General features: G+C 40.3%; 1 protein-coding gene and 1 pseudogene across 1 annotated transcript in view; both read left to right on the top strand.

The window, feature by feature from the left end:
* Positions 1-285: 285 nt before the first annotated feature.
* Positions 286-21,309, top strand: part of LOC132395150 (zinc transporter ZIP12-like) — a 70,662-nt gene continuing 49,638 nt past the window's right edge. The window contains exons 1-3 of the mRNA XM_059971449.1: positions 286-543; positions 10,643-10,930; positions 15,540-15,747. Of these exons, the coding sequence (XP_059827432.1) occupies positions 286-543; positions 10,643-10,930; positions 15,540-15,747 (754 nt within the window). The remainder of the gene's footprint in view (positions 544-10,642; positions 10,931-15,539; positions 15,748-21,309) is intronic.
* On the top strand, positions 15,819-15,919 carry LOC132396218 (U6 spliceosomal RNA; annotated as a pseudogene).

Here is a 21,309-nt window from a genome sequence, read left to right as displayed (position 1 = left end):
AATATCAATCAAAAAGTCTTCAGTGGAAAAGGCAACATCTTCAAAACACTTATAGAACCACAACTGTATCTCTCAAGAGAATTTAATTTTCTCTGCACAAATAGCATGTAAGGTGTATGCATACTAGCTTTAATAAGCAGAATTAATGTAAAGCAGTTTTGCAATTGAAGTATCAATTCTTCATTCTGGCTCCTAACAAACCATTCTTCTGAAACTGTACCATTCTCTAGACCTGACAATTAAAGAGAAGAATACCTCAGAAAAAGTAAGAGACGAAGACAGAATATGCCGCTCTGGAAGGTGTCTTTTGGCATCTGTATTATCTATGCCAGTTTTGTTTGCATTTACACCAAAGGACATACCAACAATCTCAGTCAGACTGATGACCAAACACACGGGTACCCAAGGGAATTTCTACAAGTGTTGTCTCTGAATAACCACAGTGCATTTTCTGAGAGTCAAACTAGAAACCTAATTCAAAAGCTGTGGGATCGAGTACAGTGCACAGAAAGGATAGCTGGCAGCAAGGACCAATGTGACAAGGTAGGTCCATATCTCAAAACTCTCTGACTGTATCATTAAGAAAGTATTCTTTGTCCTCCTGGCTACACAGAAAAATTCACTTTGTCCTTAGAAATTAACTTGCCTTTTGTTGGCAGACATTAAACTCCATGGTGACCAAGGAATAAAATTGAATGGAGCAGCCCTTCTCTCTTAATTTCCTAGCATTACTGTTACAAGCACTGTGAGGTCCAGTTTTGGCTTGTAAGGGTACAAGTTGGACACCAACTTAAAATGTGCAGTATAAGTTAATACATCAGTCTGTTGTTAGTCCTTGAGCAGTGATTTACTCAATGCTTTGTTGTCTCGATCCGCATTCGTTATTTAAATCATTGTTCAGTATACAAAGCAGAGTTAAAAATGAAAATAATTAATTATCTTTAAAGTAAACCTGGAGCACTCTGGATATGTATAAACACCATTTATCCAAAATCTTTCTTTCGAAATAAGGCAAAATGATGGAGAAAAGTCACATGAATCTAAGCTTTCTTTTTAAAGGAATCAGTTAACCATTCTTAGACTGGTGTTTAATTTATTAAATATCTACAATCAACAATAAACTGTTCCAAAGACCCACAAATGAGATTATGAATTTGAATTAGGAAGTTGTTAAATTTTTTGGTAACAACTTTTAACAGGTAACAAAAACTTTAGGAGTTTTTATTTCTATTATTATTTCTATGTAAATTCTCTCAGTAGAAATGAGCCAAGAATAACATTTCCCTTGTTTTCTCAGAATAGACAATAGGTGCAGAAGTAGACCATTCGGCCCCTCGAGTCTGCACCGCCATTCTGAGATCATGGCTGATCATTCACAATCAATACCCAGTCCCTGCCTTGTCCCCATATCCCTTGATTCCCCTATCCATCAGATATCTATCCAGCTCCTTCTTGAAAGCATCCAGAGAATTGGCCTCCACCATCTTCCGAGGCAGTGCATTCCACACCTCCACAACTCTCTGGCAGAAGAAGCTCTTCCTCAACTCTGTTTTAAATAACTGACCTCTTATTCTCAATCCATGCCCTCTGGTACTGGACTCTCCCAACATCTGGAACATATTTCCTGCCTCAATCCTATCAAATCCTTTAATTATCTTAAACGTTTCAATCAGATCCCCTCTCAATCTCTTCAATTCCAGCGTGTACAAGCCCAATCTCTCCAATCTCTCTGCGTAAGACAGCCCTGCCATCCCAGGAATCAACCTAGTGAATCTACGCTGCACTTCCTCAATTGCCAGAATGTCCTTCCTTAAACCTGGAGACCAAAACTATACACAATATTCCAGGTGTGGTCTCACCAGGGCCCTGTACAAATGCAAAAGGACATCCTTGCTCTTGTACTCAATTCCCCTTGTAACAAAGGCCAACATTCCATTTGCCCTCTTCACTGCCTGTTGCACTTGCTCATTCACCTTCATTGACTGGTGAACTAGGACTCCTAGGTCTCTTTGCATTTCTCCCTTACCTAACTCTACACCGTTCAGACAATACTCTGCCCTCTTGTTCCTGCTTCCAAAGTGGATAACTTCACATTTATTCACATTGAATGACATCTGCCAAGTATCTGCCCACTCACCCAGCCTATCCAAGTCTCCCTGTATTCTCCTAACGTCCTCTTCGCATGTCACACTGCCACCCAGTTTAGTATCGTCAGCAAACTTGCTGATATAGTTTTCAATGCCCTCATCTAAATCGTTGACATAAATCGTAAAGAGCTGTGGTCCCAATACAGAGCCCTGTGGTACCCCACTAGTCACCTCCAGCCAGTCCAAGAGACACCCATTCACTGCTACCCTTTGCTTTCTATCTGCCAACCAGTTTTCTATCCATGTTGAAACCCTGCCCCCAATGCCATGAGCTCTAATTTTACTCACCAATCTCCTATGTGGTACCTTATCGAATGCCTTCTGAAAATCTAGGTACACAACATCCACTGGCTTACCCTCGTCTAACATCCTTGTTACACCCTCAAAAAACTCCAACAGATTAGTCAAGCATGATTTGCCCTTGGTAAATCCATGCTGGCTCGGCCTAATCCTATTTCTGCCATCAAGATGTGCCACTATTTCGTCCTTAATAATGGACTCAAGCATCTTCCCCACGACTGACGTTAGGCTAACAGGGCAATAGTTCTCCGTTTTCTCCTTCCCTCCCTTCTTGAAAAGTGGGATAACATTAGCCACTCTCCAATCTTCAGGAACTGAACCTGAATCTAAGGAACATTGGAAAATGATTACCAATGCATCCGCAATTTCCTGAGCCACCTCTTTTAGAACCCTCGGATGCAGACCATCTGGACCCGGGGATTTATTAGCCTTCAGTCCTACCAGTCTACTCATCACAGTTTCTTTCCTAATGTCAATCAGTCTCAATTCCTCTGATATCTTATGACCCTGGCCCATCCATACATCTGGGAGATTGCTTTGGAAAAAAAAAAATTTCCTTTGGAAAAAAAATGCTGAGGAGCATCATATGCCAGATTGCCAACCCAGCCTGACCTAATAATATTGTCAGATTTCGTAGCTTGAAACGGAAGGTAGGTTTAGCCAAGCACTCACTGCTGCTCACCATACTCACCATCAATGGACAAGTGATGGAAAGGTTCAGCAAGCTGACAGCATTTCCTCACAGCACTGAGAGAAGCACAAAGTGCAGAAGAGTTTTTATCAGCACACACTGAGCTCATTAGCAGCCATCAGCAGCGTGTGATCTAGTATAACCAGTGATACCTATGTGGGAGGATCTCTTAGCAAAGAACATCTGCATTTTTACTTCAGGTATCATCAAGGCTTGATGTAACTATTAATTTTCTGTATTTATCCATGTCTTAACAATTGCTCTGGTCAGTTGCTCTCATTTAAAACTAATGGACACTGAAGAGTGATGTCACACAGCACATATTTCAAATACTAATGCTTTACTTTTGTTGAAAGATTGGAGCGACTGAGCTTGTATACGCTGGAATTTAGAAGGATGAGAGGGGATCTGATTGAAATATATAAGATTATTTAGGGATTGGACACACTGGAGGCAGGAAGCATGTTCCCGCTGATGAGTGAGTCCAGAACTAGAGGCCACAGTTTAAGAATAAGGGGTAGGCCATTTAGAACAGAGATGCAGAAAATCTTTTTCACCCAGAGAGTGGTGGATATGGGGAATGCTCTGCCCCAGAAGGCAGTGGAGGCCAAGTCTCTGGATGCTTTCAAGAGAGAGTTAGATAGAGCTCTTATCGATAGCGGGGTCAAGGGATATGGGGAGAGAGCAGGAACGGGGTACTGATTGTGTATGATCAGCCATGATCACAGTGAATGGTGGTGCTGGCTAGAAGGGCCAAATGGCCTACTCCTGCACCTACTGTCTATTGTCTATTGTATATTTATTTTGTTGAATAGGTGGTTAGAATGATGACAGCGCATAATGAGAATCCAATGACTGTGTTGTTCTAGGAAGTAGGATCTTAGTGTTTATGAAATTCCATTATATATGTGGGCTCATTCCACATGATGCATCAGGCTCTGCCAGTCTAGTAAACTTGGTCTTCAACTTTGCATGATATGTCATTGTGCAGTTTTCCTGTGCAAAATTCCCAATATTCTCTCCCATATGTCAAGCTGCAGCCAGTTACACAAAGCTGCAAACCTTCTAGCCCAAGTTATGAGGGACTGTTGAGATATCAGTGGAGGAACCCATACCCAAGCTAAAGAACCGCCTTTTCAGAGATGTTTTTATTTACAGCTGCCAGCTAGAAGGACAAGGAAAGGAAATGCAAGGGTCATTTTGACTTGGAATTTTTGCTCCAATATAGTAAATTACAGTAGAAATATGAATTAAATGAATGTCCATAAGGCAGTAGTGAGGTCATAGACCCTACACATATTACAGAGTAGGAGGCGTTTGCTGTCATGAGGAAAATAAAGGTGGATAAGTCCCCATGGTCTGTCAAGGTGTTCCCATGGATCCTGTAGGAGGCTAGTGCAGACATTGCGGGGACCTCAGTAGTGATAATTAAAACATGCTTAGCCACAAGTAAGGTGCCGGAGGATTGGAGGGTAGCTAATGTTGTTCTGTTGTTTAAGAAAGGCTTGAAGAATAAGATGGGAAATTATAAGCCAATGAGGCTACATGAGTAGTCAGTAGGTTATTGGAAGGTATTCTGAAGGACCAGTATTTGGATAGTCAGGACTGATTAGTTAAATCAACAATGTGTTGTGTGTGGTAGGCTGTGTCTAACCAGTTTTTTGAGGAAGATACCAGGAAATTTGATAGTTGAAAGTGGATGTGATCTAGATGGACTTTAGCAAGGCCTTTGACATGGTTCCACATGGCAGGTTGGTCAAGAAGGGTCATTTGCTTGGCATTCAGGATCAGGTAGTAAATTGGCTTCACGGGAGAAGCCAGAGTGTGATAGTAGATGATTACCTCTCTGACTTGTGTTTTTCACATGGATCTTTGCTGGTTCAGTTGTTGTCATCTGTGTCAATGATCTGGATGACACTGGATTAACTAATTTGTGAGATGACACCTAGACTAGCGACACAGTGGAAAACTTGCAGTGTGATCTGGATCAGCTGGAAAAATAAACTGAAAAGGGGCAGATGGAATTTAATGCAGAACAAATGTGAAGTGTTGCACCTTATGAAGACAAACTAGGGTAGGAATTGCCCAGTGAGTGGTAGAGGACTGATGAGTGCAGTAGATCAGAGGGAACTGGGAACACAGATGCATAATTCCTTGGAGGTGATATCACAGGTACAGTAGATAGGTTATTAAAAAAAGCTTTTGGCCCTTTAGCACTGAATCTGGTTCTGTGGTTCAGAAGAGCAGACAGGTGAAGAGGACTGCAGAGTTGATAGGAGATTCAATAGCCAGAGGAACAGAGATGAGATGTTGTGGGTGCAATAGAGACAAATTAGTTTAATCCTTCCTGAACAACTCCTACTTTTACATTCACTGGCCCATGACACAGGCAGCAATCCAGAGGTTACTACCCTGGAGTTCCTGGAGACACTCGGATGGTTTGTTACCTTCCTGGTGCCAGAATCAGGGATATCTTGGATTGATTTGTGGCATTTTGTAGAGTCAGGGTGAGCAGCAAAAAGTCATGGTACGTATTGGTACCAATGACATGGGTAGACAAGGTGGGGAGGTCCTGAAGAGAGATTTTTGAGAGCTAGATAGAATCAGGATCTCCAGGATAGTAATCCCTGCATTGCTACCAGTGCCATGTGCCATTGAGGGTAAAGATAGCGTGATTTGGCAGGTGAATGCGTGGCTGAGGAACTAGTGCAGAGGGCAGGAGTTCAGATTTATGGGTCATTGGGATCTCTTCTAGGGAAAGTACAACCTGTACAAAAGGATGGGTTACACCTAACCAGAAGGAGTCCAACATCCTTACAGGTTAGCTGGAGTTGTTTGGGAGGGTTTCAACTAATTTGGTCAGGGGGTGGGGACCAGACTGATAGTGTTGAAGATGATGTAGTTGGGTTACAAACCAACCAAACAGAGGCAATGTGTAGTGAAGAAAGGCTGGTGATAGGGCAAAATTGCAATCAGCAGGATGAGTTAAAAGTTGGGCAAAGTCAAAAAGAGTGAATACAGGACTGAATGTATTATATTTGAATGTGCAAAGTATACAAAATAAGGTAGACTGTTGCTCAGTCACAGATTGACATGTATGATATTGGAGGCATCACTGAATCATGGCTGAAAGAAGATTATAGCTGGGAGCTTAATGTCCAAGGATACACATTGTATCAAAACAATAGGCAGCAAAGCAGAGAGGGTGGCATTGTTGAGGAAAATGAAATCAAATCATTAGAAAGAGGTGACATAGGGCTGGAAGATGTTGAATCATTGTTGATGGGGCTAACAGACTGCAAGAGTAAAAAGACGCTGATGGGAGATGTATACAGACCCACAAACAGTAGTATGGAAGTGGTCTACAAATTTCAAAGCGAGATAGAAAATGCATGCCAAAAGGGCAATGTTACAGTCATCATGGGGGACTTCAATATGCAGGTAGATTGGGGAAATCAGGTTGGTGCTGGATTTCAAGAGGGGGTATTTCTAGAGTGCCTATGAGATAACTTATTAGAGCAGCTTGCGGTTGAGCCAACAAGGGGATCAGCTATTCTGGAATGGTTCTTTGCAATGAACTGAAATTGATTAGAAAGCCCAAGGTAAAATAACCCTTAGGAATAAGTGATTGTGCTATCATCAAATTCACTCTGAAATTTGAAAAGGAGCAGCTAAAGTCAGGTGTATCAGTATTAGAGTGAAGTAAGGAGAATTACCGAAGCACAAGAAAGGAGTTGGCCAGAATTGATTTAAAAAGAACACTGGCAGGAACAGAGCAGCAATGACTGGAATTTCTGGAAACAATTCAGAAGGCACATCCCAAAGAGGAGGAAATATTCTAAAGACAAGATGACACAACCATGGCTAACAAGAGGTTAAAGCCAACATAAAGGTTAAAGGGAGAGCATATAATAGAGCAAAAAATAGTGGGAATTTAAAAACCAACAGAAGGCAGCTAAAACAATAACTAAGAAGGTAAAGATGGAATACAGAAGTAAGTTAGCCAGTAATGTTAATGAGGATACAAAAAGTGTAAAAGAGGGCTGCAAGAGGATATTGGACCACTGGAAAACAACCCTGAGGAGGTATTAATGATGGGCAATTAAATGATGGATGAACTGAATAAGTATTTTGCATCAGTCTTCACTGTGGAAGACACTAGCAGTATGGCAGAAGTTCCAGGAATCAGGGGTCATGAAGTGTGTGAAGTTACCATAACTAGAGAGAAAGTTCTTGGTAATTTGAAAAGTTTGAAGGTAGATAAATCACTTGGACCAGATGGTGCACACCCCAGGATTCTAAAAGTGGTAGCTGAAGAGATTGCCGAGACATTAGCAATGATCTTTCAAAAATCATCATTAGCTGGAATGGTCCCTGAAGACTGGAAAATTGCAAATGTCACTCCATGAAGGGAGAGAGGCAGAATAAAGGCAGCTATAAGGCAGTTAGTCTGACCTCAGTGGTTAGGAAGATGTTGGAGTTGATTGTTAAGGATGAGGTCTCAGGGTACTTGGAGGCTCAGGATAAAATAGGTCATAATCAGCATTCCCTTCAAGGGAAAATCTTGCCTGACAAATCTGTTGGAATTCTTTGAAGAAGTGACAAGCAGATTAGACAAACAAGAATCTGTTGATGTTGTGTATGTGGATATCAGAAGGCCTTTGACAAGTTGCCACACATGAGGCTATTTAACAAGTTATGAGTATATGGTATTACTGGAAAGATTCTAGCATGGATAAAGCTGTGGCTGATTGGCAAGAGGCAAAGAGTAGGAATAAATGGAACCTTTTCTGGTTGTCTTCCGGTAACTAATTGTGTACCACAGTGGTCTGTGTTGGGACCGATTCTTTTTGTCATTGATTTGGATGATGGAATTGAAGGCTTTTTGCAAGTTTACAGATGATATGAAGGTAAATGGAGGCAGGTAGTTCTGAGGAAATAGACTGATGAGGAGAATGAGCAATGAAGTAGCAGATGGAATCCAGTGTCAGGAAGTGTAGAAGAAATGAAGGGGTTGACTATCTTCTTAATGGAGAAAAAGTACAAAACACTGAGGCGCAAAGGGTCTTGGAGGTCCTTGTGCAGGATTTTTTAAAGGTTTCTTTGCAGGTTGAGTCTATGGTGAGGAAGACAAATGCAATGTTAGTATTCATTTCAAGAGGACTAATATAAAAGCCAGGGTGTAATTCTGAAGCTTTAAAGCACTGGTAAGGCCTCATGTGGAGTATTGTGAGTAATTTTGGACCCCTTGTCTTAGAAAGGATGTGCTGAAACTGGAGAGTGTTCAAAGAAGGTTCAAGAAAATAATTCCAGAATTGAATGGCTTCTCATATGAAGGGTGTTTGATGGCTTTGAACCTGTAGTCCCTGGAATTCAGAAGAATGAGGGGTGACCTCATTGAAACCTATCAAATGGTGAAAGGCCTTGACAGAGTGGATATGGAGAGAATATTTTCTATGGTGGTGGAGTCTAAGACCAGAGGACACAGCCTCAGAATAGATGGGCATCCTTTTAGAATGAACTTCTTTAGCCAAAGGGTGGTGAATCCATGGAATTCTTCGCCATAGGCATATTTATACTTAAGGCCGAGGTTGATAGTTTCTTGGTTGGTCAGGCCATGAAAGGATATTGGGGGGGGGGGGGGAGGGCAGGTGATTGGAGCTGAAAAGAAAATTGGATCAGCCAAGATGAAATGGTGAAACAGACTCAATGGGTCAAATGGCCTAATTCTGCTCCTGTGGTCTTATAAATTAAAGTATTGAGTACCAGAGTTGGAATGTTATGTTGAAGTTGTGTAAGGCGTTGTTGAGGCCTAATATAGAGTGTTGTGTGCAGTTTTGGACATGTACCCTCAGGAAAAATTTCAACAAGACTGAGAGTGCAGAGAAAATTTAAAAGGATGTTGCTGGGACTTGAGAGTCTGAGGCATAAGGAAAGGTTGGACAGTTAGGACTTTATTCTCTAGATTGTAGGAGACTGAGGTGAGATTTGATGAGGTATACAAAATTATGAGGAGAGGAGTATAGATGGGGTAAATGCAGCTGGCCTTTTCCTTTGAGTTTGGGTGCAACTAGAACTAGAGATCTTCTGTTAAGAGTAAAAAGAGAAATGTTTAAGGGGAACATGAGAGAGAACTGCAAGGGTGCAAGGGTGCTGAGAGCTGCTAGCAGAAGTGGCTGTTGCAGATTTTTTTTCACAATCTAAGAGAAATTTAGATAGGTACATGGATGAGAAAGGTATGGGGTTATGATCCAGGTACAGGAAGATGGCAGATTAATACTTTGGCACAGACCAGAAGAGCCAAAAGGCCTGTTTCTGGGCTGTACTATTCTATGAGTCTCTAACAGTAGCCATTGCATGAAATGCGAAATCTTCAAAGAAGATATTGCTGCCAATCACACTTCAACTACACTACCGTTGGGTATAAATGTACATAAATTAATAACATGTTCACTTTACTCAAAACAAAAAATCTCTGAGTTTGGTTTTGTAAATAAACAATTTTTATGTAGTCTACGCATAGAAATTTTATCCATAATCTCCCACTGAAACTTCAATCACTTAGTACTAAATTTGAAAGAGTGGAGCAATATGTTCATTTTGTCCTAATATCAGTTCATCAAATTCATTACAACTTTCAGGAGTTGAGGCCGAAGGCTTAATATTCTTATAAATTTTTGAAGGTCGCATGAAGTTTGTGTGTACATTCCAGCTGCCTAAATGTTAGATAAGCAAAATTTTGCTGTCTATATTTATAAATGAAATAAATATAAAAATTGAATGTATTATCATAATTTTTTATTGCTGGTTTTTTGGATATTGTTACAATACAAAAATGAAATAATTTACATAATTCTTATTATTTCTAAATGCCCTTATCTTTAAAAAAGAAAGGAAGCTTTAAAAGAAATACATTTGATCTTCCTAATTACACTTCTATCTGACTCATGATTTCCTGATATTTATAATCAAGAGACCTGGGTCCAATTCCACTGCCATCTGTAAGGAATTTCTCTGTTCCTTCCATGACTGCATAGGTTATTCCTACATCACATAGATGTAAGGTTAGTCAGTTAATTAGCCACATGGATATAACTGGGTGTCATGTTACCATGATGAATCTCTAAATAAAAATACTGGTATACAATAAATATTACAACAGATCTGAAAATTATGAGCTGGATAAAACTGTAAAATGAGAAGATCAAAGCTATTTCTTCTTAACTACCTTTTAGGTTAGGGAATTATTTATGGTGGCATTTACAATGCTTTTAATCAATATTATGTGAGCTCTAATGTTAATATGCACATATTTTGCTAAAACCATTCAAATCTGCATAATTTTATCCCAAAACTTGATTTAATTTGTTTTAAGTCAGCAAATATTCCAGTACCTATTCTTCACAATGTTTTGTACCATGTATTCCAAAGACATGTATAATTATGTTAAATTAATGGCTACGAGATGTACAATTATTCAAATTCAATTGCACTTCAATTACAGTGCCTTTCGCTAGATGTTCTTTTCTCAATAATAGAAAGAGGTGACAAGGAACATCGTCCACAGGAAGATTCATTTCACAGGATTTCCGTTATCCTTCTTTATTATATTATTTACATGCAAGATGTGTGCACATTGGACACTCCTCAAAAAGATAAGGACTTTGGATTTTATCTGAATGCAATTTTAAGATTTAAATCAGATCAAGACTTAAATCATCTGTCACGTGATGAACTTAGCAACCTTCTGGAAACCATACAAGAACACTACACAGTTTCCTCTTGGAGTCAGGTGAGTAAGATTGCTTTCATGATTCAAGATTCACTTATGATCAAAGAATGTAAAAATTATACAACCTTGAGATTTGCTTGCTCATAGGCAGCCACAAGCCAGCAACCCAAAAGAACCCAATTAAAGAAAAAAAGTGAGAATAAAAAAAATGAGCAACACTTGATGTGCAAGAGAAAAAAAAGCATAAAAATCAAACAATTGCAGTGAACAACAGCATTCTGAACCAAAATTGAGTTTGCAGATCCAAACCCTGAATCAGCCTGGAGCAGGCCCAAAGCCTCGCTATCAGGTCATCATATTAGTGGGCACAGAGCACAGCAGTTGGGGCGGTCTTCATAGCCTCAGCGCAATGGAGATAACCATTGCAGAGAGCAAGTGAAATTGGCTCTTCTTCTGACCAGCGCCCTGTATTTTCAGTCTATCTGGGCTGGTATTTAAATTGACCCAATGACAGAGCAGCAAAAGGCTCCACACCCTGGAGAGAGGAGTGAATTTCACGGAGAGTGAGCAAAATCAGCTCTCGCCTCCGATCTGGGCTGGCGTCTAAATTGTCTAAACAGCAAATTGTACCTTGCTCAAGGCCCCAGGCATCTCCCTCAACCACGCTGCCCAGCAACTCATTTCAGGCCTAGATTCCGTTGCCCAGCCCGAAGCTGCTCTCAAGCTCTTCAACTCAGTTTGGCAGCCAAAGCGATCTGACCTCGCACCTGGGCTAGTTGCTCAAGCATTGGAACTTCTTCGCCCAGGCTCCAACTTCTTTCGGTGCCAAGAGCGATCCAACATTGCTCCCGAGCCAGTTGAACAAGCATTGGAACTCCAACTGTAACAGTTCTGCAAGAAACAATCTTGGCTCATTGTCCGAACTTGACTCGCCATCACTCACCCCTTCACTTTTGGTGGTGATAATTTAACCTAATTTACCAGTGAAAAGGGATTTTTAGTGATGTTTTTAGTCGAATTTCTTATGTTTTTGACAATATGAGTTGTCACACGTTCAGTTGGTAGTGCCATCTTAACCAAAAGCATTTCACAACACCGTTTTAATATTAACTATCTGTTAAGAGTTTTGATTTCATCAAGATATGTTAGTGCTGATAAATGAAACACTTCTCTTTTGGAGTTTACTATTAGTCTTTAGCAATAACAGTTGTTATGAACCCCATAACTGGGTCACTTACCAGCAAAGATAGAGAGGTCTGTTGAAGTCTGATGGTACTATTTTTAACAGTATTTATTAGTAAAAATACACAAAAATAATATCAATGCAAATATACAGATAATATACATCGTCAATACTAAATCTAAAAATGTGGGTATAATAATAATCAATAAGAAATAAGCTCTATTGTTGTCTAGGGGGTAATGTATTGTCTGATGGAAATATAAAGTTCACTCAGTTCATGCAGGCTGCAGCCTTTGGGGACCGCTGGGTTGCAATGGTTGGAGAGAGAGAGAGAGATTTTGAGAAAAACTTGCCGACTTTTCTTTTATGATTTTGATCCGTCAGGTGTCTCATTGTCGTGGCCTTTCACTTGTGGCCTCTCCTTTAGCTAAAGCCGTTCTTCCGTGATGAGCCCACCACCCTGGCAAGGGAGAACGCACACAAGCCCTCACCGGCTGTCACTATTAAACGCTCTCACGGGATCTCTAGCATTTCTCCTGGTGCGTCTAAAGGAGATGTTCCCCAGACCCTTTTTTATCCTTACTCACGGGGTCTCAGATGTCAATCAGGTTGGGATGATGCAATCCCTCAACCAGCCCACTCTGGTTGTCCCCTGAGGGGCTTCAATGAATAGTACAGTACTCAATACACAATTCTGTCTCCAAGAGACAATGACTGTTATCAGTGGTTCTGTTTCGCTGAGGTCAGGACACATTCCAAACCTTGTGCATTCTGGATGTCTCCTTCTCATTTCCTGGGTCCCAGACCCGAATTATTAGTGATCTTACGATTCTCAAAAAGGAGGGGGCGACTTTGTACCATTCGGCCCCTCAGAGTTGTGTCACATTTGTAACACAATAAATGGATGGTAGAAAATCAATAGCTTATTCGGCACCACACTTGATTTTCTTTACTATAAATGTTAATGGAAAAGAAAATAGGTTTAGTTATAATGTATTGTTTACATTGTGCTTTTGAAAATCTGGCTGAGTAGTGACTCTGTCAATGTCAGCAAGACCACAAAGCTAATTGTTGATTTCAGGAGGAGGAAACTGCCGTCCATGACCAACTGTTCATTAGGGGATCAGAGGAGGAGAACTTTAAATTCCTCGGCGTTATCATTTCAGAGGATTTGTCCTGGGTCCAGCACACAAGAGCCATTAAAAAAGAAAGCATGGTAGTGCCTCTCCTTTCTTAGAAATTTGCAAAGGTTCTGCATGTCATCTGAACTCGGAAAAACTTTTATAGGTGGTGTGGCAGAGAGTATATTGGCTGGCTGCATCACAGTTGGTATGGTAACACCAATGCCCTAGACCAAAAAATCCAATAAAATTCTTGGATATGGCCCTGTTCAGCTTGGGAAAAGCCTGCCCCACCATTGAGCACATCTACATGGAACGTTGTTACAGGAAAGCAGCATAAATAATCAAGGATCCCCACCACTTAGGTCATGCTTCCTTCTCACTGATGCCATCCAGAAGAAGGTAGAGAAGCCTCAGAACTCTCTCCACCAGGATCAGGAACAGTTATTAGATAGATAGATAGATAGATAGATAGATAGATAGATAGATAGATAGATAGATAGACAGATAGATAGATAGACAGATAGATAGATAGATAGATAGATACTTTATTCATCCCCAAGGGGAAATTCAACATTTTTCCAGTGTCCCATACACTTATTGTAGCAAAACTAATTACATACAGTATTTAACTCAGTATAAATATGATATGCATCTAAAATCACCCTCCAAAAAAGCATTAATAAATAGCTTTTAAAAAAGTTCTTAAATAGTTTACTAAAGTGCTTTGAGTGTTAACTTAAGCTCAGTCCTAACCCTAGCACTTAACATGTCTTGCCCCTGGTGGTTGAATTGTAGAGCTGAATGGTGTTGGGGCGTAATGATCTCTTCATCCTGTCTGAGGGGCATTGCATTGACAGCAACCTGCCGTTGAAGCTGCTTCTCTGTCTCTGGATGGTGCTGTGCAGAGGATGTTCAGGGTTTTCCATGATTGACCGTAGCCTACTCAGCGCCCTCAGCTCTGCCACCGATTTCGTACTCTCCAGTTCTGTGCCCACGACAGAGCCCGCCTTCCTTACCAGTTTATTAAGACGTGAGGCGTCCCTCTTCTTAATGCTGCCTCCCCAGCACGCCACCACAAAGAAGAGGGCGCTCTCCACAACTGACCGATAGAACATCTTCAGCATCTCACTACAAACATTGAATGACGCCAGCCTTCTGAGGAAGTACAGTCGACTCTGTGCTTTCCTGCACAGGGCACCTGTGTTGGCAGTCCGGTCTAGCTTCTCGTCTAACTGCATTCCCAGATACTTGTAGCTCTTAACCTGCTCCACACATTCTCCATTAATGATCACTGGCTCCATATGAGGCCTAGGTCTCCTAAAGTCCACCACCATCTCCTTGGTCTTGGTGATATTGAGACGCAGGTAGTTTGAGTTGCACCATATCACAAAGTCCTGTATCAGTTTCCTATACTCTTCCTCCTGACCATTCCTGACACACCCCACTATGGCCGTGTCATCAGCGAACTACTGCACATGGCAGGACTCTGAGTTATATTGGAAGTCTGATGTGTACAGGGTGAACAGGACCGGAGGCAGCACGGTCCCCTGTGGCACTCCTGTGCTGCTGACCACTGAGTCAGACCTACAGCCTCCCAACCGCACATACTGAGGTCTGTACCCCTCAACCATCAGGCTCTCGAACCAATGGGGATAACCCTACTCAACTTCACTTGTTCCATCACTGAACTGTTCCACAACCCATGAACTCACTTTCAAGAACTATTTATTTATTATTATTGTTTCTATTTTTCTTTTGTATTTGCATAATTGTTGTCTTTTGCACATCGGCTTCTGGCCTTTTGGGTGTGGTCTTCATTGAATTTATTGTGGCCCTTGGACTTGCTGAAAATAAAGTAAATCTCAGGGTTGTATATGGTGATATACTATATATGTGCTTTGATAATACATTTACTTTGAACTATTGTGGAAGATCATTTCCATATCCCTACAATATTAGTTTGGCTCAGAATCAACTCTACTTATAAAACAATCCATTATAGAGACAACAATATGTTCTCCCAATTCACACAGAAGATTGAGATCTCTAATTTGGTGTTATTAGTTCATGCTATTAAACCATATCTACCAGAAAATAAACAGAAACCAAATTAATTTCACATGACAGCCCCACAGTCAATTTGGAGTTTAAGTTGTTCTTCTGCGGTCGCCTAAAGGCATTTCCCATAAATACATAACAATTTGCTTATTGTATTGCCTGCAGCAAGAGTTCTTATTTTAAAACCAATCAATTTGTGGGGTAAGAGTTGAACTGGGTAAAAAAGTATCCGTTAATGTTGCAACATACGGTACTTTTAAGATTTCCTGATAATGAAGGCATAACAAGAACATTTTTGTTTTAGTGTTTCAATGCTGACTGGCTGGAGGAGCAAACTGGCATAGTGAGTCCACCAGGTGCTGACGAATCGACTCTTCCTCAATTGGCTGGTGCAATCATCACTTCCATTTTGCAAGGCCGCTGTATTGGAAGTTCAGCTTTACCCAACCCAAGCTTTTTCACTGATTTTATTTTCAGATCACTAAACAGTACAAAAGCTATCAGGATAGCAGGTAGGTAAACTAGTCAAAGAAACACTAAAAATAGAAACAGAACATCTTGTATTTAGAACAACATAGAAAAAGGCATTCAGAGAAGCCAGCTGAAATTGGAACGATACAGAGAAGATTAGCATGGCCCCTGAGCAAGGATGACACGCAAATTTGTGAAGCGTTCCATATTTTTTTAAAAAAAGAGAAGCCAGCTGCCGTGCCGACAATCCTGATTATCCCATTCTCCTTATTTCCCTGCAACTCAGCAACTTATTCTCTTTTACTTCTATTAATTCCTCATTTTTATTACACTAATGACCATACAACACAATCATGAATTAACCCACCAGCATGTTTTTAGGGTGTGAATGAAAACCAGAGTGCACAGTAGAAGCACCATTTAAAGATCAGGACGGAATGTGGTTTCCTGGAGATGTGAAGCAGCAGTTTTATCAGCTGCACCATTGTGCCTCATCTCAACTGCTCAGCAGTCCAGGCACCATCTATAGAGAGAGTAAGAGAATTATTATTTCAACCTAGCAACCTGTCATCAGAGCTGGAGTTCATAATAGACATACACATTTTCAGCCTCATGTTTTTATATCAGATTTCCCGCATGGGCAAAGTTTTTCTTTTGGAAACCTGACAGTAAGTGGTAATATGCTGCAAGTTAAAGAACAATTATTCACATATAAAATGAAAAGACTGATGCTATTTGTAGCAGGGTGAACCTTTCAGCAAATTAAAAGTGATTATAGTAATGAATTCTGTCATTATGGAAATGTATTCCAATTTTATCTGTAGTCATCCTGAACAAGTAGACAGTTCAAAGCAGACTTTGCCACACTGATTGCTTTTCTATCTGTTCCTTATTCTACAGCTTAACACTATCATTAAATTTAATTTCATAAATTGCTGCTGTGAGCTTATAAATTCTGAACGAACGAAGAACATACAACAGTACAGCATCGGAACAGGCCCTATGTTGTGCTGAACAGACAAATTACTAATCAAGTGGCCAACTAAACTAATCCCTTTTGATTACACAATGGGTCAATATCCCTATATTTTCCACACATTCATGTGCCGATCTAAATATCTTTTAAAAGTCCTCAATGTATCTGCCTCTACAGCCACCCCAGGGAGCTGATTCCAGGCACCCACTACTCTGTGTGTTTAAATAAAACCTTGCCTCTCACGCCTCTTTTAAAACTACCCCTCTCACGTTAAGTACATGCCCTCTGATACTGGACATTTCATTTCTGAGGAAGAGATACCATCTGTCTATCCTATCTATGACTCTCATAATGTTATAAAACTATTGGATTTCCCTTCAGCCTCTGCTGCTCCAGAGAAATCAACCCAAGTTTGTCCAACCTCTCTTTATAGCTCATGCCCTCTAATGCAAGCAGCATTCTCTCCTATAATGGGGTGACGCAGTACTCCAAATGCAGCCTAACTAGAGTTTTGTAAAGCTGCAACATAACTTCCTGACTTTTGACCTCAGTGCTTTGACTAATAAGGCAAGCTTCCTGCCGCCCTATCAACCTGAGTAGCCAGTTGAGGGTCTTGCCCTTTAACAGTGTACTGTCTCTTTACATTTGACATACCAAGGTGCTACCATTCACCGTTCTGCATTAAACTACCTCTGTCATTTCTCCACCCAATTGACTTCATTGCGAGTCTTCTACAATATTCATAGCACCACCAATCTTAATACCATCTGCAAACATGTTAATACCATCCGGGTCATTTATATTCATCACAAACAACAGGGGTTCTAGTACAGACCTCTGTGGAAAACCACTAAACATGGATCTCCAGCTAAAATAGTCCCTTCGACCACCACCCTCTGTCTGTTCGTCACCTCTCTTGACATCTGAGGCTCTCTTACCTTGCCCTCCTTGTCTTTCCTTCTGACTGAAACATACCTGGCCTATACTCTGTGCAGTTGGTCTTTAAACACCATCCACGTGTCGGACATGGGCTTGCCAAAAACAGCTGTGCCCAATTAACTCTTTCCTAGTTCCTGCCTAATGCTCTTGTAATTTACCCTGTACCAGTTTAATACTCTCCCACAAGGATTAGTATCCAAGTATAAGCCTTATTTATAGCTGTCTTAAAACCTAAAGATTCGTGATCACCTGGCCTCACTCATTGCACAACACCATATGCAGTGCAGCCCCTCCTCTTGTTTGACTTAAACAAAAACCTTTGGATGCACCTAGTAAATTCTGTCCCATCTAAACCACTTGCACTAAGAAGGTTGCAATTTGTATTAGGGAGGATGCAGTTCCCCATGACTGCAGCCTTGTTGTTCTTTCACCTTTCCTAATTGTCCTGATGGCTACTGGCAGGGTTGGGGGTGTGTTCTGTAGTACAATCCCATTAGAGATTTTGCACTCTTCCTATTTTTGAGTTCTATCTATATCCATTCAATGGACAAGCCTCTGTGTATATATCTTATACAGTACAGAACAGGACATTCTGCCCTTTTGAGTCGCACCGCCCAGCAATCACCCAATTTAACTCTAGCCTAATCATGGGACAATTTACAAAGACCATAACCAACTATCTGGTGTGTCTTTGGATTGTGGGAAACAACCAGAGCACACAGAGGAACCCACATGGTCACGGGAAGAACGTACAAACTTATAAGCAGTGGCGGGAATTGAACCCATGTTGACTGCACTGTAAAGTGTTGTGCTAACCAAAAGGGTATACTTGCTGCTGAGGGGAATGGCCCAGGGGAACCCTGCATGGACTGCTTACTCCCCTTAGTTCTCCTGGTGTTCACCCATCTACTATTTTGAAGTCCGCACCCTGGATGAGACCACCTCAATAAAATTTAACAGATGATGTTTTCAGACTCAAGGATGGTCTTGAGTGTATTCAGCTGCAGCTCTAGTTACTTGACCTTGTCAGTCAGGAGCTGAAGGGTGGTGATCTTCCTGCAGATGTAGTCATCAGGGAGACAGTCAGGTAACAGGAAATCCCCACATTTCCCAGAAAGAGCATTCCACCATCTTAACAATCCTGCCTATACTAAACAAAGGATGAAGAATTTGCAGACCATAAAAAAAACTTACCTGTTCTTACCTGTCCCTTCTGTCTGAAACCTTTGAGTATTGTACCTACCTAGGGAAGTTACTTAGCCTCTTCTCACCGAGTTTGTTATACCCTTGGCTTCAACTTCTCAAGCCCACTTCCACAATCCAAACAACTGATAACCAACAGGGGACTGGGAACTGGAGTGATAGGGCAGTTGGTGTGCGTTGTTAGTCAGACTGTAAGGAAAGAAAGGCAGATAATGGGGCAAAATTGCAGTCAGTGGAATGAGTTGAGGAGTAACATGGGGGCAAATTGAAAAGGGTGATGAATACAAGACTGGAAGTTTTATATTTGAATGCACACAGTATACAGAATAAGGTAAATGATCTTATAGTACTGTTAGAGTTCGGCAAGTTGACGCTGTGGGCATTAGTGAGTCGTGGCTGGAAGAAGGTCATTGTTGGGAGCTGAACATCAAGGATACACATTGTATTGAAAGGACAGGCAGTTAGCCAGATGTGGTGGGGTGGTTCTGTTAGTAAAAAGTGAAATCAAATCCTTGGAAAGAGGTAACATAGAATCAGAAGATGTAGAAACTTTGTGAGTAGAGCTAAGAAACTACAAGAGTAAAAAGACACTGATTCGAGTTATATACAGATCCCAAAGAAGCCAGGATATGGATATAGATCTTAACAGGAAATAGAAAATGCATGCAATAAGGGCAATGTTACAAAAGCCATGGGGGATTTCAGGATTGGGAAAATCAGGATTGTGCTGGATCCCAAGAGAGGAAGTTTGTAGAATGCCTAAGGGATGGCTTTTTAGAGTAGCTTGTGGTTGAACACACGAGGGAAAAGGCAATTCTGAATTTGGTGTTGTGCAAAGATCCTGATTTTATTAGGACACTTAAGGTAAAGAGATCATAGGACACTTAGGAGGCAGAGATCATAATATGATAGAATTCACCATGCAGTTTGAAGGGGAGAAGATAAAGTCAGATGTATCAGTATTACAGTGAGCGAAAGGAGTTACAGAGGCAAGAAAGAGGAGCTGGCCAATGACGATTGGAAGCAGAAGAGTGGACAGCATAAAAGCAGAAGAGTGGACATATAATATAGCAAAAGTTATTGGGAAGTTAGAGGATTGTGAGGCTTTTAAAATCTAATAGGTGGCAACTAAAAAGTCATAAGGAGAGAGAAAATGAAATATGAAAGTGAGGTAGCCAATGATATAAAAGAGGATACCAAAGTTCAGATATACTGTATAAAGAGTAAAAAAAAGAATCAAAAATTGGATATCGGCTTCCAAAACTGTTATCATATAGAACACGACCAGAACGTATGTGTCAGTGTAGCTATCTCAGTTTTACAGCTGTCACAATACTTGTCAACATTGGGATATATTTTAGAAAGTCTCTCCTTCATCAAATGGTAACGATGTACAATTTAAAATTGAATCAGTGAATGACTAGCACAGATTGAAGAAGAGTTAACCAGCTTCAGAATCTGTGTCCAATCCTCCCATATAAAAGTCAAATTGAGTTCCTTCTCTCAATTCTGTTTAACCTTAAGTAAAGGACACTTATCCCATTGTAATAATAAATTATAAATTCTTCAAATAGAACCTTTCAATGAGGGGTTCATATTCATAATAGTATCTAACAAGTCAGCCTCCAATATGTAAGGAAAATTACTTAAATATTTTGTAAAATATGTCTAACTTGAAGATATTGTAAGAAGTGTGAATATGAGAGAGAATACTTATTGACTAATTGTTCAAAAGACATCAATCTGCCTTCTTTAAATAAATCCAAAAAAGAATTAATACCTTTATTTTTCCAAAGTAAAAAAAACAGTTTTGGAAGTCAGTCTTTTCAACAATTTCTAAAGCACTCAGAATCAATTTACAACCTAATAAATTGACTGTGCTTTTTGGAATAATTCCTCAAAATATCTATGGTATTTCTGTGTCTGACCAACATGTTACTGTGTTTATTACATTGATAGCTAGGAGGGCCATCTTGTTGAAATGGAAGGATATATCAGCTCCTATTGTCACAATGGTTCTCTCAAGTGATGCTGTGTCTTAGTTTGGAGAAAATTAGAAGTCGAACCTTTGAATCTTTATTTGATTTTGAGAAGAGATGGGGCTCATTTGCTCGTTATTATCATTTCAGTTAACTGATAGATTTCCTCCACAATCTAAATGTAATTTTTTTTATATATCTTTTTTTCTTGTTGGCCGTTTGATGTTTATTTTTAGAAGCTTTTTGTATGACTCATGGCTCCGGGGTTGTACCCCCAATGGGTTTCTTTTCTTTTCCTCACATTTCTTGCTTATTAGGGGTTTTTTTTATTCACAAAAATTTTCAATCCTTAAAATAATTTCTTCTTTTATGAGGCATTGTAAGTGTTGTTACTTCGATGTACTTGTGCTATTTTTGAATAATAATAATAATAAAAAGATTTGAAAAGAAAAAAAAATTAGATATCGGACTGCTGAAAATGATGCAGGAGAGTTAGTAATGGGGGA

The sequence above is a fragment of the Hypanus sabinus genome, chromosome 6 (assembly GCF_030144855.1).
Source record: "Hypanus sabinus isolate sHypSab1 chromosome 6, sHypSab1.hap1, whole genome shotgun sequence".
Lineage (NCBI taxonomy): Eukaryota > Metazoa > Chordata > Chondrichthyes > Myliobatiformes > Dasyatidae > Hypanus > Hypanus sabinus.
Note: the sequence above shows the minus strand (reverse complement) of the source record. Positions and strands in the feature narration are given on the sequence as shown.